The sequence below is a fragment of the Mauremys mutica genome, chromosome 1 (assembly GCF_020497125.1).
Source record: "Mauremys mutica isolate MM-2020 ecotype Southern chromosome 1, ASM2049712v1, whole genome shotgun sequence".
Lineage (NCBI taxonomy): Eukaryota > Metazoa > Chordata > Testudines > Geoemydidae > Mauremys > Mauremys mutica.
The window spans coordinates 184603080-184624848 of record NC_059072.1 but is presented as its reverse complement, the minus strand read 5'-3'; the positions used below and the strand labels follow the sequence as shown (position 1 = coordinate 184624848).

The 21769-nt window shown below is 41.0% G+C and overlaps 1 protein-coding gene across 4 annotated transcripts in view; it reads right to left on the bottom strand.

Annotated features, from left to right (window-relative positions):
* Positions 1 to 21769, bottom strand: part of ROBO1 (roundabout guidance receptor 1) — a 431492-nt gene that overhangs the window by 355571 nt on the left and 54152 nt on the right. For all 4 annotated transcript variants that reach the window (XM_045002116.1, XM_045002117.1, XM_045002119.1 and 1 more), the window contains exon 2: positions 12661 to 12987. In XM_045002116.1, coding sequence (XP_044858051.1) covers positions 12661 to 12987 — 327 coding nt within the window. The remainder of the gene's footprint in view (positions 1 to 12660; positions 12988 to 21769) is intronic.

The window sequence follows — 21769 nt, the reverse complement described above, 5'->3', positions numbered from 1 at the left end:
CTGTTGACCTTAGATGCTAGGAAGGAGAGGGTTCTGGAATTTTTATCCGAGTGCTGTCTGTGAACCATGCTTTAGGACTCCATCTGTTGTATCAGCCTCTGTCTTGGAAGTGTTTGATAAATATGAAGCTGGACCACACCTACCGCTCCTTCAAGGGGGAAATAAAATTTTGCTTTCCCTCTCCAAGGCCTTCTGCGAGAGGTAAAGGTATCTGTCACAGACAGGCTTTCCGTCCTTCAAAAAAAAATCTCCTGTAGTGCGACAAAACCGAGACCTTTAGAAAAAAAAAATTTGGTCCAAAAAAAGGCATATCCCAACCCCAGAACAATGGAATCATCCAGTATTTGGGGCATTCACCTGGGATGTTGGCTCAATACCCTGGCTCTCACATGCTCCAGACGAGTGCCCTAACCAACGGGCTATTGGCTATTCTGGGGTAAATCTCTCTCATTTTCACAAGAAATTCACTCCTGAACCTGAGAAACTTTCCCAATGAAAAATTTTCTTTGATAAAATGATGCATTTCCATAAAAAGTTTTGGTTTTGCTGAATTGGCTTTTCTAACAAAAAATGTTTTGTTGAAAATGTCCCAACCAACTCTCACCAGGCACTTCTCCTCCTTGCTCCCTCTCCCCAGTCCTCAATGGTCTCTACCTGCAACTCAGGGTACGTCTACACTACGGGACTATTCCGAATTTGCATAAACCGGTTTTGTAAAACAGATTTTATAAAATCGAGTGCGCGCGGCCACACTAAACACATTAAATCGGTGGTGTGCGTCCATGGTCCGAGGCTAGCGTCGATTTCTGGAGCGTTGCACTGTGGGTAGCTATTCCCTAGCTATCCCATAGTTCCCGCAGCCTCCCCCGCCCCTTGGAACTTCCGGGTTGAGATCCCAGTGCCTGATGGGGCAAAAATCATTGTCGCGGGTGGTTCTGGGTAAATGTCGTCAGTCACTCCTTCGTCTGGGAAAGCAACGGCAGACAAGCATTTCGCGCCTTTTTCCCCTGGATTGCCCTGGCAGATGCCATAGCATGGCAATCATGGAGCTTTTTTTGCCGTTTGTGACTCTCACCGTATGTGTACTAGATGCCGCTCACAGAGGCGATTCAGCAGCGCTACACAGAAGCATGCTTTTGCTTTTGCATGACAGCAGAGATGGTTACTAGCCATATTGCACCATCCAAACCCTTCCATAAATTGGAACTGAGGATGATCATGGCTACCAGTCCTTTTGTACCATTTGCTGCTAGTGCCCCTGGTCAATCAGCCAGGGGCGCAAAAGCCAAGAGTGGTTACTAGCCATATTGTACCTTCCATCGTTTTGTACCATTGGCTGCTGTCATAAGTGCCCCTGGCCGATCAGCCAGGGGCGCAAAAGCAAAAATTGGGAATGACTCCCTGAGTCAATCCCTCCTTTTTGGTATAAAAAAATAGAATCAGTGCTGCCTAATATAGGCAAGTGTGCTAGAGAACCACCTGCTCTGTGTCAGAGCCCGCAGAAATTATTATCTGTATGCTATTCACAGGGGGTGCTCCTGTAACAACCCCACCTGTTGATTCCGTTCTTCCCCCAGCCTTTCTTGGCTACCGTAGCATTGTCCCCCCACTTGTGTGATGAATTAATAAAGAATGCAGGAATAAGACACACTGACTTGTTAGTGAGAAATGAGTGGAAGGCAGCCTCCAGCTGCTATGATAGTCCAGACAGGACATTAAGCAGTGTGTAGGAGAGAAGCCCAGCATCCCACTGCTAGTCCAGGGGCAACTGAATCTTTTCTTTACACATGAAGGGTGGGGGCTGATGGAGCTCAGCCCCCTGTTGCTATGATGAGGATGGTTACCAGCCATATTGCACCATCCATCCACCAGAAAAAATTAGGGCCAATAGGCTGATGACGAGGACGGTTACCAGTCCTTTTGTACCATCAGCTGAGGCTGATGATGAGGATGGATTTCCATCTTTTTGCACGATCAGCTTATGCTGATGATGAGGATGGATTTCCATCGTATTGTACCATCAGCCGCCCATGACGGGGGGGGGGAGCAAGGATGTTGGTGTTGAGTGCTGCACTATCGCGTCTATCTGCAGCATTCAGTAAAGATAGGGTGACATGTAAAAGAGTCAGAGGATTGTTTTACCTTTCGCTTCTGGGGGTGGGTGGGGGGTGGGTGAGTAGATTGCCGAGCTATGCCCTGACCCGCAGACACTGTGTTTGACCCTAGAAGCATTTGGAGCTCAGCCAAGAATGCAAATAATTTTAGGAGGCTGCAGGAACTGTGGGATAGCTTCAGTCCTCCAGTCCATGCGCATCCATTTGATTCTTTGGCTTTCCGTTACGCTTGTCACGCTGCAGTGCGCTGAGTCCCTGCTCTGGCGTCTGTCTGGAGATTTTTTAAAAAAGGATTCTGAATTTCATCTTCTGTAACGGAGCGCTGATAGAACGGATAGAACGGATTTGCCTGCCCTTACAGCGATCACATCCGCATGGTCCATGCGGGAGCTCTTTTTTTTATTTTGATTTCGGACTGCATCGCCACCCGTGCTGATCAGAGCTCCACGCTGGGCAAACAGGAAATATTCAAAAGTTCGCGGGGCTTTTCCTGTTTACCTGACCACTGCATCCGAGTTCAGATTGCGGTCCAGAGCGGTCACTGGTGCACTGTGGGATAGCTCCCGGAGGCCAATACCGTCGATCAGCGTCCACACTAACCCTAATCCGATATGTTAATACCGATACTAGCGTTACTCCTCTCGTTAGGGAGGAGTACAGAAACCGGTTTAAAGAGCCATTAAAATCGATATAAGGTGCCTCCTAGTGTGGACGGTTTTGGCGTTAAATCGGTTTTATGCTCCTAAAACCGATTTAAACGCCTAGTGTAGACCAGGCTAAAGATGTGGAAGAGGAAAAAGGAGGTCTTTGCTGCTGTAGCCCTCCCCAGTTACCATTTTTTTTTGGATCTTGCTTCCCCACAAAGAACTACAGTGGCCGTCTCTATTGCTGCTCATAGCATTCCGAAGCAGCAGCAAGTTGAAATAGACATGCTTACCAAACATGCTCTCTCTGTTTTAGACATATCTGGTCTCAATATCTGAAAGCCATCTGGAAAGATAAAATATGAGTCTCCAAACATATCTATGTAACTGGCGTAGCTACCAGCTCTCAAGATCATAAAGTGCCAATACTAGGTATACGGTCAATCGTGTTTTTAAATCTTTCAAGCGTGCTCTTGTGTATTATCCCAGATCCACACAGATCATACATTAGGCGATTCACACAGAGCTTGTCCTTTTGAGGACAGATTAAACATGATTTAGTTCTGAAATTTTATCATTCCAGAAAATTGCATGAGTTTGAATACATTTTAGTGGTGATATTTCAACTACAGCTTTGACTTCTTTCTGAATCTGCAGTCAGCTTCACTTTCTTGTCCATAAATGAATGGGCTGAGCTGTACTTTGACACATTCTGTGCTAAATTTCATTTTAGTGAAGCACTGATTCTGCCATTCCACCATGCTGTGGAATTTCAAACTGAAATTCTTCTGGAGGTTAGAGATTTATACACCATGTCAAGTGCCAATAGGGAAGAATCACAGAAAGTCAACTTTTCCCAACATTGAACTGGGAATGTTACTGGGAAAAGGAAAACAAGTATCAGAATAAAACTAATTGTCTTTCTAGTTCAATGTAGAGCTTCACTCTAGACCCTACTTTAGACCCCCCCTTTGCTGAGTTTGCCATTAAAGATGTAAAGGAACAGCTCCTCAAGTGTGACATGGCGGGGGAAATGAAGGGAAGTAAATTCTATAGTAGAAAAGGGTAGGGCAAACTTTTCCCCCCAGACAAAATCCTTTGGCCTTCAACTGATATTTTACAGATCATGGTGAATAACTATATTTTAAAAATGTTTCATTACTCCCTTATTTATAAAACATTTGTTCATTTTTGCTAGGCCTAACCCATAATCAATCCACAATAGTTTTTGAGAAAGACATTTAATTAAAAAGTTTGACTTTTATTTTTTGGAGTTTTACTTTCCTTATTTTTTTTTAAACAGAACTAAATTATGCACGTGTGTGTATACACAACACCTCTTTAGATCTGAAAGGAGGATAGTTTTATTTCTCTGGAGTACAGTAATCACCTCTCAAAGTTTCAGGGATGTGCTGTAAATATAATGGCTCAATTATGAATATAATGTATCTACATTTAGAAATGTAACAGTAAGTTTTGAGGAAATTAGTTTTTCCCCAGCCATGGCTAGTTGCTCCCCTGTTTTTGATTAATTCTCCCATTTTCATTAGGATAACTATGTTTTATGCCAAGGATAGTTAGATGGGATTTCCTTATAGTACTAAGCTCCCAGAATTACTTCAGCTTTAATTACTACCAGTGTAATTCTGCGGCCAAATTACATAGGATGTTGGGGAGAGAGGGAGAGGAGGAGTTAGAATTAATTGCAAAGCAAAATAAGGCTCTCTGTTCCCCTCAAGAACTAAGTGAATGAGGTAAAGGATAGAACTAAAGACTCAAACTCTCAACGATAACATGTTCTGCTATTGACTAGAATGGCTAAGGAAATTACTTTTAAAAATCCAAAGCTATATGAAGATAAGCTAATGTAAACACTTTTGCTTTCCTGAAGTACAGTCAACACATACTGTATTGCAAATAGCAGGCACAAACAAACGTGTTATCATTGTTCCACAGGAAGTAAGATTTGAAATGACATTACATTCCATTTTAAAAATGCTTTAGAAGTTGACAGCTTCTAGTAACCCAGGATTTCAGTTGTTGTTACAGCTGTACAGTAACACTTAGTTTCAAGGCAAATACAGCATAGATGGCAATGCTTTTAAAAGCATTACCAACAACTGTGCTATGAAACTTGTATTGCCTCAAGCAACATTTGTTAATGCCATTACTTGTGGGTATAGCTTCACTAAAATTTTTGATATCTGCTTCTTCCCTGTGTCTGAAACTTTGGGAGGAAAGAAAGGAACCAGTTCTATTCGAATCTTTTCCACCCATAAGGCTCTAACATTAAAGATTTTAAAGTAATATTCTGAGAAAAGTTACCAAGGCTGTAGGTTATTATTAGGAGCAGGGCTGGTGCAACCATAGGGCAATAGGATTTGGGGAGCAGCATTTTCTTCGGCAGCGACCACAGCGGCTGGATCTTCGGCCACCCCGGTCGCTGCCGGCATTTCGGCGGAGGGACCTGGGGCAGGGGAGCACGGGGAGGACCGCCTGCAGCAAGTGGGGGGGGAGGGCGGCACGCAGGGGAACTCCCCGCCCCAGCTCACCCCTGCCCCGCCTCCTCCTCGAGCACGCCGTGGCTGCTTCACTTCTCCTGCCCCCAGGTTTGCGGCACCTAAGCTGATTGTGAAGTGAAGTGAAGCAGCCACGGTGTGCTCGGGGTGCTCGTGCTCAGAGCAGGGGCTGGGGGGGGGCGGTGCTTCAGGGCGGAGGGTGGGGGATGGGGGAGCTGCCGCGCGGGGGGCCTCAGGGCGGGGGCTCGGGGACGGGGGAGGGTACAAGGTGGAAGTTTTGCCTAGGGTTCGAAACATCCTTGAACCGGCCCTGATTAGGAGTCCTGCTTTCCCAGTTTAAAATGCAAACAAAATCTAAAATCTTCTCAAAATCAACTCAGTAAATAATTGTGCTATGAACATGCTTAACAGTGCTGATCTGTCAGTTACCAGTTTATCAATGGGCCACAAAGTCTTCTCCAAAATGGGAACTATTTTGCTGATTAATTTCAGCTACTGCTTTAGAACAGTGCTGCTATACAAAGGCCATTAGAATGCATATAACACCTCTCAGAGATTGCGGCATTTCCAGAGCTGAACCTACAGTGAGAACAGGTATGATCACTATGTTACAACTTACCAATCAAAGGTAAGTGAGCCATGTTTTTTCCATGTCATTTTTGAAGTACCATCCCCAAAGTAATTGCTGTAAGAAGGACATCAGTCTCTTAGGAAGACTGATTAGATAGAGACGTCAGATCATATCTCAAGTTAACACCATACACCATCCTAAAAAGGTATTCTCAAGAAGGATGTCACATCCTGGGAAGTCAGAAAACTTTATAGGTACTGCTGGGAAATGAATGTGAAGAAAATTTGGGTTACCATCCAGCTCTAAACTAAAAACAAATATATTAGCAAACATACACAACAGCTTAGAATCTTAGCTGTGCAACGCCGAGAAACATTGTTACAGAAGTTAGAGGTAATGGTTAGTATAACTTGCAGAAAAATAAAATTTATTAGAAAACTGTCTCTTTACAAATCTTTACTCAAAAGCCTGGTTGCACAGACCTGTTTTTCTATAGCAGGGATGGCCAACCTGTGGCTCCGGAGCCACATGTGGCTCTTGAGAAGTTAATATGCGGCTCCTTGTATAGGCACAGACTCCGGGGCTGGAGCTACAGGCACCAACTTTCCAATGTGCCGGGGGGTGCTCACTGCTTCACCCCTGGCTCTGCCACAGGCCCTGCCCCCACTCTACCCCTTCCCACCCCCTCCCCTGAGCCTGCCATGTCCTCGTGCCTACCCCAAGTCTCCTGCATGCCACGAGACAGCTGATCAGGAGGTGCGGAGAAGGAGGGGGAGGCGCTGATCAGTGGGGCTGCTGGTGGGTGGGAGGCGCTGGGAGCTGGGGGGAAGCTGATGAGGGGCTGCTGACGTATTATTGTGGCTCTTTGGCAATGTACATTGGTAAATTCTGGCTCCTTCTCAGGCTCAGGTTGGCCACCCCTGTTTTACAGCAATGATTTAGGGGGAATTAAGATTTCCTGAACACTAGTGGCAAAACTATAGCTCTCATCTAAGCAAGAAGTAATTTGAAAATGAAGATGTATGAGGTTGGTGTCTACCAAACCCCGGCACTTTGGTTCTCCTTAAGATCCCCAGAATCTTCAGAAGGGAAGAGGGGGCAGAAATGAGGAAGGCAAAAAGGTATTGACCATGGGCTTTTGCCTGCCACTACCACCACTCTTGGTTATGAATAAATGCCACATAACTTGAGAATCATCTTATTTGCCTGTATATTATAGGTCCAGGAATACCTTCTCTCTCAAAAAAGAGTAATTGCATGGAAATCTAAAGGATACACTATAACTGTTGAGTCAGTCTGCTGTGCAATTAGATGCCAAATATATGAATTTGATCTTGATCAGGTGCATCTGTTCATCAGAGATGCTTCAGGGACTCAACAGCATAAAACAGCTGTAGTACACTCCTGGTTTGTTGACAGATAACCTCTCTCATATCTCCAAAACAGCTTTTGTTTCCTTTAGGGTGAGAAACAGCCTTTGTTTCTAAGTTGTTTATGTGATGGACAGATTCTTGTCTGGACCACTTATTTGGAGGAGCAAAACACTGATCAACTCTCTGCTCCTACCTGTAAAGATTGACATTTATAGTAAGAATTACCCTGTTTAGTCTTGACAAGGACATGCCCTTTATCACATTCTTTAGGACCTTTCACCACCAGGGAATGTGTCACTGGTACGTGGTAATTCGAAACCAGTTACATTCTTCAAAAACAAAACATTGAGCTAATTTAAGGAGGTCTCCGGTGATCAAAAGGCCGAGTTCAGGAAGTCAAGAAGAGAGAGGCAAACAGACACGTAGTGGTATAAAGTCTTTGAAGGATGACTGTTTACCCATGCCTGATTATCCCATTGCCTTCACTGGTTGGTCTAGTACACAGAAGCCTCATTCAGTTGTGAGTAAAGTCAGAAGATACGTAAGGTTCCAATTCAGAAAGTGGGAACAATATCCTGTTAACCTGTCTTGTAACTGAACCTTCTGCTATGGCTCCTATTTTATTTAGGTATATATTTTATTCCTCCTTTGTGAATAAACTATATCAAAATAATATCACCTAATATTAAGTTACAAAGCTACTTCTCTAACAGACAGTACCACACGTCTCTAGAGTTTTGCACTACTGCTCATCAGAATGGTTGATAGATTTTAAGCTTTTGGTGTCAAAAAATATCAAGTGACTTGTGATTTGACTAAGTCAGTAACACAACCCTGTAACCTGAGCACACAGAAGAGACTCAGGATAAGATAAGCAATGCTATGCTGTATTTAGGGAAGAGACCCCATATTGGAAGATACATAGTGCCACACTTGGGGATCATGTTGCTATTTTGTTTGTTTAAAAAAGGGCTAACAACAGGAAATAAATATAGGAAAAGCATATGAAAATGAGAGAATACAGTACTTTTAAACAATGCCAAGGACACCAGAAAGCAAGCCCAACAATGTAATGCATAAAGCTCATAATTTTAAAGTAACATGAGAGGCAGAGATTGTAGTGAGGGAAATGGTTTCCTTGATGCAGTTTACTGTAGATACCAAATAGTTATTAGTGCTAGATCGATGCTATTCACCAAGGGACAAATGGCTCTGGCTAGCTAAAATATAGACCTCAGTGGGGGATAAATGAAGATATAGATACAGCGTATTTTGGATAACATTACATATCTAGCCCCTTTGATGGGGCTACTGGGGAGTGGGAAGTAGAAGATGAGTAAGCTTGCACATTCCTGCTTCCTCATATTCTGCCTGTTGTGTGGATATAAGGAGAATTTTAGTTTAGTTTCTGGGGCTGTCAATCTGATACATAGAATAAAATTTTATATGTACCTAAAGATATATTAGTAGAATTAAAAAAAAAACCCTTTAATGTTAACATTTCACATTCCAGAAGATTTTATTGAGTTTTTGATATATCACCTTAACTACTTCTTTTGTAACTGGAGACTCTCTAAAGCTTATATGTATCATAGAACAAAGAAAAGAATTAGTAATATCCCCATGGTACTGTAAAAACAAAAACAAAATTTCCGTGATGAATTGTCCTATCTCAAAAGATTAAGAGTGAATTGGTTTTGAAAACGTGGTTTTTAGACAATACTAAAAATTTGTTTTTAGTGTTTATTGGAAAAGTAAATAGACTCTTTGTTGATCTGAGGCGTAGGCTACAAATTCATAGGATACTAAAGGACTGAAATCTAAAGAAAGTTGTGACAATCAGAACTGCTGAAAAAGGAAGTTCTTTATAAAATGCAAATTACTGCTACAGACAAGAGTCTCTTCCAGTCATACCTACCAGTTACAGTGCATAAAAGCTTTTGTTCCCCCACCCTTTTTTTTTTTAAACAAATGTCTTTCAGTTAAACTGATTGTGTAGCATTAAAGCATAACCAAATGAATATGCTAAAATGTTCTTTTGTGTTTGTTAAATGCACACCAAATAAAGGAAATTTTATTGTGTAAACATGCAAAAACGAAACTAAAATTTAAGGATTTGTAAAGTAGCAATTGCATATTATAATACTGAAAGAGGATGCAGTGACAAGTGACAAAACAGTGTTTTCTCTTTGACCATTATGAGTCTAACTGTAGTTTATAATGATAGTGTTATATCTATGTTTCACAGATGTTAAATTTAATGTAAATTTATTCCAGTAGCCTTCAATTACTTCCCTGTTTCCTAGAATATCTGATTCTTTACCTTTTCAGTGCTATTTAAAATGCTTCACTGGTTTTGCATTTTCACATCATTGCTTGTTCTGTTAAAATCTTTTCAAATACCATGTTACCAATGCTAAAAATTTCATTTGCTAACACACGTATTAGTGATTTTTCCCTTTTAAGTGTAATGTCAACTTTAACAACAATCAAGTCTCAGCAAATCTCAACTCACATTTCACAACTCTGAGATTCATTGTCAATACGAGTGTGATTGGAACTGGATTGGCAGTTAATGCTATGGTTCTGTGGCAAATACACCGCTACCTCGATATATCGTCACCTGATATAACTCGAATTTGGATATAACACAGTAAAGCAGTGCTCCGGGGGGAGGCGGGGCTGCGCACTCCAGTGGATCAAAGCAAGTTCAATATAACACGGTTTCACCTATAACGCGGTAAGATTTTTTGGCTCCCAAGGACAGCGTTATAATCGAGGTAGAGGTGTACGTGAAGCTCTGTTAAAAGATACTTGTCCTTTATCCCTGTCTCAAGAATTAAGACACTTGAAAAACCTTATGGTGGCACTAATGTTTTGCGTACAAGTTCAGACCCTGTCATGAAGATTCTCCCTGCAATCTAATCAGGATGACTTGAGATAGGGGGTCACAAACACATTGTCTGGGTATACCGCAAGAAGGACAGGAGACTTGTTATGGGTTTTAATCTGGCCGCAACTTTATTATATAGATGTCTGGGACTACCCAGCAGATAAAGTGTACAGTGCAGGCAAATCCATGTTTATTCAAATCAATTCTCTGGTGCTTTCACCAGCCCTCCTTTGTTTCATCCAGGTTCCCCAGCCGACCCATGGCTTAGACCTTACCATCCACCAGCCTCGTAAGAGGCTTAAGGGGGGCTATGGGGGGGGGGTTGGCTCCCTGACATACTGGTCATGGGAGTCCCCGAACCCCCTCTCCCATTTTGTATCTTTATCCAGTACCTCCTTTTAAGTCCTTTACCAGGCCATTTATCTGGTCACTGGCTGCCCTCCCTATGGAGGACTGCACTGAACATCCGCCCAACCTTACAAAGTAAGTTGCGACATATGGCCTACCACCCTTTCTATTCACCAGAAAAGGTCCAGCCTCACACCTGCTGTGAGGAAGACGAAAAAACCACACTCCACTGCAGCCAATTCTGGTGGTGTGCGTCTTGCTGGCTGCTAGGGGAGGGAGGGTGTGTGCGGTCTTCCTTGCTGCTTTCACATAGAGACTTGCCCAACCCAGGTTTTGTACCTTTATGCACATTCCGCGGGGGGGGGGGGGAGAGAGTGAGTCATTGCTGCAAAGTTGACCACCAAGCACCTTTTACAGCAGTTTCTGACCTCCTTCCTCTCTCCCCCTCCCACCCCCAACCACAAAGCAGAGCTGTCCTTCTTTGGGTAAGCCCAGACAAATTCTGCCCCACCTTTAGTTGTGGTGCAGCCATTTAGAAACTGCCAAGTGAATTGGCAGCAGCAACACTGCTCCACCAATATAGGCCTAACCCTAGTTCCTAGACTTTAAATGGGAAATTTTGGGGTGAATATACATATAAATTTTACATACACAAGATATAGTGGCCTTAACACCATGTGCATTTTAAGAAGTTATTAAAAGATACTATATTGTATGTTATTAACCAAATAAACTGCTGCTTTTTAATTGAATGCATCACACATTGTAAATATCCTTTGCAACACACACAAAACATCTTTAAAACACATTCAACATTTATGAACTATATTGTACCATAGTAAACTGGAGGTCAAGAGAACTGGATTTCAATAAAGCAGGGCTTTGGAGCAGTGCCTGGAGCTGGAGCACGGAGCAGCTCCGGAGCAGTAAAGCTGCAGGTTTTTGCCTGGAGCTGGAATGGAGCCGGAGCACAACTCCAAAGCCCTGCAATAAAGCGCTTAATGCTACAGCTACTCAACTCTTCACAAAAGACCACTGAACTAGACAATAAATGTGTTTTAAAGCAGTTTCAAGAACTTTGGATTAGTTACTGAACCAAATTCTTATCTTTCCTCAAGAAGGGATTTCAGGTGTGATCTGGTAGATTAATTCATTTCAATGTTATGACAAAATATACACTATATAATAAAGGCTGTATTAGTGTAGGCATATGCTGTTTTTCCATCAGTACTCAGGTGGTAACCATTGTAACTCAGCAATAAAAACACACAAAAATGGCCTGTAACAGAATGTCTTAGATGTTTCATATATGGGACTTGACCTTCAAGTCCCAGAAGAGTGTGCAGCAGGAAGCAGAACCACCTTCTGCTCCTGTGAAAACAAGAGTGGAGACTAAGCACGGGCATTAGGACCAAAAAAAGGGGCCTGACTTCCAGGGCTGTTAAGCAACAACAATTTCCATAGAGTTCTATAAGAGTTGTGGCTATCAGAACTCTTATTTAGGTTCTGAAATCTGACTTTCAGCGTCTAAATAACTGAGCTTGAAATTTCTGACTTAGGTATAGTCTCTCTCACTAAGTATCAAGATTCATGCATGCTCACTTTTAACTCTGTTCTTCAGAGCAGAAAACAGAAAAGGGGCATGTTTGAGGGACAAGTGTGATGAAATGTAAATGAACAACATACTTATTTGCTCCGGTCTTTGGCATATATGCCTGCTATTAGCCAGAGGAAGTTGACTGGCCACACACCAGAACTCATTTGAGCAGGACTCTTGTGCACCCAGTCATGCTAAGTAATTTTTTGCCTTATATTTATATACACAACACTTTGCACCTGTGCTGTGCTACATCAAACCTTTACTCTATCACCAGTAATAGTAAACTGCATTTGATATGACATGTGGTGGAAAAAAGTATCAATCTTTGAATGAGGCATGCAACATTCAACAGCCAACAAAGAACCAGAACTTCATAGAAAAATAGAGCTGCATCTGGCCAGCAAGTCCAAATCTTCAAAATGTCTGTTTCCTTCCCATATATTTGTACGTAGTACACTAAATTCAACTACATAGTTCCTACCTTTATTTTAAGTCAATTGTTTTTCTCAGAGAAGTTGATTTTTCTCTCTTAAATTTCCACAGTAATAGCCAACATCAAGACAAGTGACTTCGTAAAACGTGAAAAAGCTTTACTTACTTGCTACCTCCAGCGATGCATTATGACTCACAGCTTCACCAAGGTAATTCCTTGCAACACAGACATAGACTCCTTCATCTGGTCTACTTTTGCGTCCATGTACTATGCGTAAGAAAAATAAAGATCCGCTGGGCAGCAACATCCGATGGGAGCGAGGGTCATCTTTGTCAGTTTCAACTCTTTCACCCCCTTTATACCACTCAATAGTTGGGGTTGGCCTGCCTTCAGCCTTACAGTTCAAAGTTGCTGGTTCTCCTTTTGAAACAATTAGATCAGAAGGGTGCTCAACAATTCGAGGTGGGAAATCTTCTTGACGGAGACGGGAGCCTAAAAGATAAAGAAACCAAAGTTTTCTTATTGGATCGTGATTATACACTCTCACTGAATGGAACCCAGTATTTTGTAAGATGACAATTTGACTGTTAATCCATAGTGTCCACATATTATAGTAAAGCTGGTGATGAATAACTTAAATTTAGATCAAATTTTTATGGATTTCAGTATGCAAGTGCTTTCCCATAACTGAGCAAATTAAGAAGTCATTGGTCAAATAATCTTCTGATATCTTATTGATTTAATGAAACAACTAAGTTATTAACTCAGATCTACTGTTTTACAGTACAAAGATGAAATACCTCTTTACCAAGACTCCCCTGGTATCTGTAGAGTTGTGCCACTCTGAGCATGTGAAGTAGATTTGAAGCTGGCCTGACTGGCAAGCTGGAGATCCTCTGGTTTATGCAAGTGTAAGTAACATCTTCTGACCTCAAAGTTACTTTCTTTTACTTGTACTGTAAACTGCTTTGGACACTGACTAGGCAAAGCACTGGGAGCATGAGAAACTGGATTGTCATGGAATGAAAATACCTCTCAAAAACTTTCTATGCCAGGAAAACTACAGAGAATGTAATGCCAGTAAGGACTATACTGCAACTCATTACAGTATTGGAGTGTTTATTGCCTCATTCTCTATATCACTCACCCTGGAAACTATTCCACCATCTGCCCAAAAAGAACTGAAAGTTGTGAACTAACAAGCTCCTCTATAAGAGGATGACATAATTCAGAATCTCACTGCACATGCTCATATGCCCAGGAGCAATCATAACCACCTGTTAGACAGGTATATACCACAGGAGAACAGGACAACATACTTTAGAGAGCCCTACATAACATTCATTTATGAACCATCCTACAGTATAGATGTAAGACTACAAAGGTTTCCAGATTTTTAAATTCATGATTGCATTCCCCTCTCACAATTTTCTTTATTTCTCTCTTTCTTGATATACAACTTTACCAAAGTGAAAATTAGCCTCTGGAGTTAATAATTCTTGATCATTAAAATTTAAAATGTCAAAATTCTCTATTATTCGAGTATTAATCTGTGTTTTGAATGGCTATGAAACACAATATATAGAAATATGTCATGTATTCACCACCAGTTACAAGACCATGAAAGTGGTGTGGAAAATTAGAAGAGGAGGATCCCAGAGAGAGTGCTGCTTTCAATGTAAACACAGAAATAACTGTAAAATGCAGAATTTACATGTAATGTTTATTTCACACTCTCCTCACCTCAGGCTAATTTCTGTAAATTAAATTTCACACTAATCAGCCAGCAGTTAGCGCACAATCTCAAGACTGGGACTTTGGCTGGCTACATTAAAAATAGATTTGCACTCTTTATGCAATGCAAGAAGATAATTTTGTATGAACTCTTGTGATCAATAAATACATATCAACTCAACCACCAATCAAAAGTGCTTTGTGGTCCTTTGATGAATGGCACCATACCATGTTCATACAGAACATATTCGGAACATATTTGTATTAGCATTACAAATTAAGAAATTAATTAAAAATATTAAATATAAAAATAATGTTGAGCCTAACTATACCAGAAAATTCCAGCTGGATAAAAGGATCTTTGGCTGCAGAAGTGAGCACATAAGCTACTCATTTCTGTTCCAAAACCAAAGAGCCTCCCAAATCTATGAAACCTGGGCAACAAAAATAAGAACAACATTTATTCTACATACAAAGGCTAAGCACAAAAATATGATGAATCTTTAAGGAATGAGAAAGAGAATGGAAGTCAGAAAATCCCTGACTTCTTATCCAGTTTTATCACTATGTGGCTTTGGACACAACACTATGGGAATGTCTACACTGCAGTTAGACACATGTGGCTGGCCTGTGCCAGCTGACTCGTGATAACAGGGCTTGGTCTGTGGGGCTGTCTAACTGTGGGGTAGACGTTCAGGCTTGGGCTGGAACCTAGGCTCTAGGAACCTGCAAGGTGGGGGTGTCCCAGAGCCTGGGCTCCAGCCCGAGTGTCTATACCATTAATAAACAGCTCACAGCCAGAGGCCTGCGAGCCCAAGTCAGCTGGCACTGGCCAGCCACAGGTGTCTAACTGCTGTGTAGACATACCCTCAGAACTCTCAGACCAGGAAGACCTGGGGTTAAGATGGTCTTAAGTCATTTTTGCACCATCCAAATTCTGGACTCAAAAAACACACGTGTAATTTACACAGCTGTGTTGGTCTGTCTAAATTATGACATGCTCCTTGAGGTGCTATATGGGTCACAATGCTGTCCAGAATCTCTACAGTGCTACACCCACACATCTGATACACATCCCAAGCCAAAACTTGGGACTCTTTACACCACTCCAGACCTTTTACCTAGCATAGAGGAGCCAAAACCGGTGGCGGGGGGCAAGAATCTCACCCCTGAACTTTAGTCTGTTTGCAAAGGAACTCATATCTCCTGTTTCCCTCAAGGGAAAAAATAGAAACAAGGAATCAAAATAAGGTAGCTGTAATGCTTATAAAGCATTTAGAAGATCTAAAAAAATGCTAAATTTAAGTATTTGAATGTATTATATTTTCAAGTATTTTTTAAAAGGCAAAAGGTTGCATAGATTTTTAGTACATTACCTATTCTACATTTAATGGATTACACTAGTCAGCTAATTAAAAAAATGCCGTACTCAACCTTATTTATTATCACTACCAATAAGGCCCAAGAAACAAGAAAACAAGCAAGTCTCTCCAGATATATTCCATGTCCCTCTTATGCATTGTCCTTCAAGTACCATAAACAATAATGGTGCAAACACCTGGCTCAAAACTTGCTTGAAAATTGAGACATTCTGATTTCCTGTGGGGGATTGGGATGGGGGGAGGGGTGGGGGGGGAGAAAAGAATCTCACGGGAGGTCAAGTTCTTAGGAAATTTCAGGAATTTCCATGTTCTCTTTACACTTGTTCGATGGGTCATAGTAGAGAAGTTAAAATGACAGAACCGACCATTAACAGATTTCTAGGATGACATTTTATAAGGTAGCATTTTTCTGGAAAATTCCTTCAAGCACAAGGGGACAAAAGTTGTATCAGTAGTTGACTGACACATAGTGAGCATTAACAGCAAATTTAGTGACAACTGCATGAGGGGATATAATGGCCTTGACAACCAAGTTATAATCTTTCTGTGTATCTACATGTTATTTTTTTAATTTTTCTTCCCTTTTACCCTTGTTACTTAAGCTCCAGTTATGTTTTATTGAGTAGAAGCAGCTTCAATTATCAACATAAATCTTACAGTGGGCACCAATCCTGTAATTTTCATGTCAAAAATCTATCCAACAAGGGATATTTGGTAAAAATTGAAGTATAGCTCCTATTAGTTGTACACTGTATCTGGTACTAAATGCACAGCTGAGGCTACATTTTTTTTTTCCAAATCAGACAGTACTGTGGTTAGAGGCACTAACAAACTTGTGTTCCCTACTCTGGTATAATTCAAGTCAACAGAATGCCTCCTATTAGAGTGCGCCATACTGATTGTTTTCACCCTGCTAGTTATATGAACAATATTATGAAAAATCATGTTTACAGTTTATTAGATTGTACCACAGCTGTTTTTACAAGAATTCAGACCTTGGAGGAAACAGATGTGAAGAATCAAAAGAAGGATCACAAGGTTAGATAAATACAGTTAAGCTCCTTAGGGCAAATATTGCCTTTATTCTCTCCTTAACGCACCATCAAATCTATTGATGCAATATACAAATATGAAAGAATACAAAATAGATATTTTTCCTTCCTAAGTGTAAGCCAATCTGAAAAATCTTGATATCAAGGCAACAAAATCTTATCCAGTTCCAAGCCCAGACCCAAAACTCCCCTCACCCACCAAAAAAAAAAAAAAAAAAAAAAAACCTACAGCACACACCACTAATCACCATGCGCCTAATGTCTCCAAAAACTGCTCTTTGAAGCATGAAACAGTTCTAAGTCAAGACCATATCTAAAACCTTCCCAGAAAAATTCTGAAACTTCACTTAAGATGCATAAAGAAAACATTATTTCTTCCAGCTAAAGATCCACGAGAGAATCCACCTAAATCTTGTAAAAAGCTCCTGATGTAACTGACGTTGGGACTTTAGGAAGGTGCCTGTAAAAAGATTTCCTGCTGGCCCAATTAATTCTTCCCGTTTCATAAACCGAGCATTTTAAGCAAAATGTGTTTACTCTGAATGAAGCATTATTTTTCATTGAGAAGATCAGATCTGAACTGCTGCTGTGTGTCGTCTTGTGTTCTTTATGCAACAAAGAGTGTGTAGAGGAATTTGGATAGATGAGAACAGAGTACAAAGGATCATACTGAAGAAATTGTAGACCAGTCCCATGCGATCATCATTGTCAGCTAGCCTGGAGAGGTTAGGATAACTAAAGCGCTTGTTTTTTTATTTTTTTCCTTCATAAGTCTAGCTCTCTCATTGTTGTGTCCATCAGACTTCACCCAAGCGATCATCCTGAAGCTCTCAAAGATACTCAATGTTGTAGCTCTGTAATATACTCTTCCTTTTCACTTTGAGCATTGGATTAGTCATATGAATAATTGATTTTTTGCTAGAAGTGTTGAAAATTTTCAAATTTTTCCAGAAAAAAGTAAAATCATTTCATTTTAATCTTTAACAGTTTGTTTCATTTTTTGAATAAAATTTAAGTACATTTCAAAATGAAAATTAATTTCAAGTGGAAAGTCAAAATATGTTGTTTTGAAAACTTTTTTTCAAAATCTCCCCCACCCCCTTTTTTTTTAATGAAAACCATTTGACACAAATTCGCAAAATGTTTCAGTTGATGCAAGTCTGCATTTTTTGGTAAAAAACAGTCTGACAAAAAACTTCACTCAGCTCTAGTGAAGATTTTGGTATAAACATTGGTTTGTGCTGTATACACTGCCTGCTTTAATGGGGTCATATGGATTTGTTAGGAAAAGACAGATTCTCTTTTGGGTACTATGTCTCAGATAATATCACCTTCAAATTTTATTTAAAAATCCAGAGGTCTGTCGGGTATACAGAATATACGGTAATATAAATTTACACAGTATGTAGATTGGATCACTGTCCTGAAATAAAAGCATTCAAAACACCCTCAAACTAAGACTCTCTTACCATTCCCACAGTATCTGACCACAGAAAATGCCTGGGAAAACCACGTAGGTTTTACAGAAATAAGATGTAGTCAACAATTCTTAATAATATATTTGCACTTGTTTTATAAAGCAAAACAAAAAAAGAAATGAAAAGAAACATGAATAGATGAAAATGAGCCATGATTTACCCTGTTTACTTACTTAACCACATGGCTATAATTGTATTTAGAAAAGCTATGGTTATTCATTCACTCAGGGAAAATATCTGCCACCCTTACATTGAGCATTAAATTGCTATGCAACTACTCTCAATAAAAATCAGTGGAACACAACCAAGTAATGCACTGCACACTTTGAATCCTACTCTAATCCCATCTGAGTCTCCTCTGCTTATATGGAGACAGACACAGCTAGTGTGGAAGAGTGTGACCTTTACTTTTCCCTTTAACTCCCCACCCCCTGCCCACAATGGGCCTAACAAAGGTAAATTGCATACCTCCCCGATAACATCTCATGGGATTCTTTCAAATGCATACTGTAATTGGACATATTCAGGTTCAAGGGAGATTTCCCAACAGACACTGCTATGTACTTGGGAGGTCTGTTTTTAGCCTCTCAAAGGGTATGTCTACTTTACAATCAGGGGTGTGATTGCAGCTCACATAGGCATACCCAACCTAGGTTTACTGTAGCAGACTCCAGTGCAAGCTGCATAAACCCACCTGGGACTCTGGGCACACACTCACATTCCTAATCCGCATTGACATCTGCGCGCTGCCAGGTCTTTACTGCTATTATTAGGTGGAGTGACACAAGCTGCAATCATATCTCGGACTGCAATGCAGGCATACTCAAAGTCTTAAAAGCTAATCTATCAAATTATGTTCCCTGCTGGTTTTCAATAGAATCAACCCCCAACACGAACACCTTCTTCAGCATACTATTGTCAGCAGAGCTGGACTTGGAAAACTAAAGAGATAGGTGGTTCAGGTCCAAGCTTCAATTTTATCTGAATCCCCTAAATTCTGTTGCAGGGGTTGAGCAATTCGTTCAGATTATGGCCCATCTCTGAATGTCAGCTGTATTACTGAAATCCACTGATGGAATAGGAGTCCACAACTTGAAAGTCAATATGTCTCCTCCAACTGCTAAGTTTTCTTTAGAAACAAGCAGATTTAAAGTACTAATCACTCATTATAAACTTAAGAGATGCATTGCAATACACCTCTACCCCAATATAATGCGACCTGATATAACACGAATTCGGCTATAACGCAGTAAAGCTGCACTCCAGGGGGCGGGGCTGTGCACTCCAGTAGATCAAAGCAAGTTTGATATAACGCAGTTTTACCTATAACACGGTAAGACTTTTTGGCTCCTGAGGACAGCGTTATATCGGGGTAGAGGTGTATGTTATATCTGTCACAGGAAGAGAATTGAAGGAAAAGCAAAACATGGGCATCTGTCCCAACGCAGAGAAAATGCTGCCCCAAACCTTGCTTTAGGATCAGTATCTACTGCAAAATATTAGAAGCAGACATCTGCCACTTCAGACAAACATATATTTGGGACCTGAGGAGCATGTATGGTAAAAAATACTTCAGGATAGATGCCAATTTTTCTGGGAGAGTCTTTTGTCTGCTCAGTCAACCACTAATCTTTATTTCCTGACAAGTATCTTCTGTTTATAGACAGATGATCTTCAGCTAAAAATCGTTGAGTGTCATTATCCCTGGAGGTCTTGACCCACTTCCCCTTATTTATTTGCAAGTTCCACAGTTAAACAACTGTCTCCACCTTTGAACGCTCTTATGTCTAATATATTTATGTGGCAATGAGACTGCTCATTCCTCATATGAGGCCCATTTCATGGCCAAAATATATTCGGAATCCTACAGTATTAGTGTCTGTTTTGAACAGCAACTATTCCAAAATCTCCTTTCAAAATGTTGTAGTCTCCCATACACCACAGTAGACAGAGAATGAAGGAAGAATAATTACACAAGTCTTTAGATTTTTCCAAAAGAGTCAGATCAGTAAGAACAGCAGCTTCACCCTTGGAATTGCTTCTCGGCATGAGTACAACAGCCAAAGAGTGTGCGGAAATTGCATTTCTGAAACTCTCTCCTGAAAGAGTTTTTCCTTGAACCACGTCAGACACACAGACAAAAGTATTTTTCCACATAATTGATCACCAATCCTTCCTTGTTTAGCATCTGAAGAATTTCATTTATTGCTGCAGTTGCCACCCAGCTTTGATAGGTGACTACCAATATATATCTTTTTATCATAGTCCTTCTGCTACTTCTGTGATTGACTCCTTAAGTACTTTAAAGGGACACAGTTCACATGAAAATCAGCACAAAGCCCACCTCAGGGAGGTTGCTAGATTCCTTCCACCCAACAGACATCTTAGATAACTAGAGACAACAGGAAATTGGATTGTAATAGTATTGGATACATACATCTATTAATGCCAAACAAGGATAACAAGTTATTGGACTCAATTTTTAAGATGTGTTTAATGACATGATGGGTTAGCCATTAAGTTGGAAATAGGTCCAATCCTTCCCAATTTCCTAGATTTTTTTTTTTTTTTTTTAAAGACAGCAACTAGACCCTTCAAAGTACGAGACAGAACTGGGAAGTGCACCACTGCAATTTCTAACAAATTATATACTGGCAACAAAATGTTCTCATGTTTTTGAGTGTTCACAGGAGAAGAAAAAAGAAGCTACTCTGGGCAAAAGAAAGAATATTGAACTCCAACTGCTTTCCCTTCCCAACTGCTCGCATGCAAAACTTTCACTAAGTTCCCTAAAAACAGAAGTCACCTTCTTTAAGGATAACCTAGGAGGATTAGATCTTTATATCAGAAAGATTTTTTTTTCAGTTGAGGTTGCCGTTTATCATTGGAGAAGTGAGAAGATCAGCAAAAAAGAGGTGTTCTGCCGCCAACCTCTGTAATTAAGATATGACTCCTGGTAAAGGACATAAGTGCAGTAGGAAAATCTCAATTTCAAAAGTTTATAGAATGTAAAAGGATCCTCTGTCGATCATGGCTTCTAAAGTTGGTTGAAGGGATATTTGAAAGGCCTTCCTATCAAAAGTTGGCTGCAAAAGGTGTCTTATGCAGTAAGCTTTTTGCTAGCCCTTTAACGTCAATTAACTGTTAAACTCAAAATTTGGCTGCCTCAGCCTTTAAACTGAAAAGCAAAATAACCAGTTTGCCACTGCTTAACTGAAGATACAGACTAACAGTTAGGCCCTGACCTAGGCCTGGAGCTCTGGGTTAGGACTCTCGAGCGCCTCTTCTCCTGTCCCAGTTTCACCCACAGCTGCCCTCTAGTAGAGGCAGGCAAGCTTTCTTATCTTGCTTGATAGTTCCTGATTGCCTGGGAACCACCACCAATGGGATCTGCAGGGGCAGCACCTGTGGATGGGGCAGTGCACAGAGCCACCTGGCAGTGCCTTCGAGAGCCACCTGGCAGTGCCTTCGCGTAGGAGCGACATGCTGCTGCTTCCAGGAGCTGCCTGAGGTAAGTGCTGCCCAGAGCCTGAACCCCTTCCCGCATCCCAACCACCTGCCCCAGCCTTGATCCTCCTCCCGCCCTCCAAACCCCTCGGTCCCAGCCTGGAGTACCCTCCCACACCGT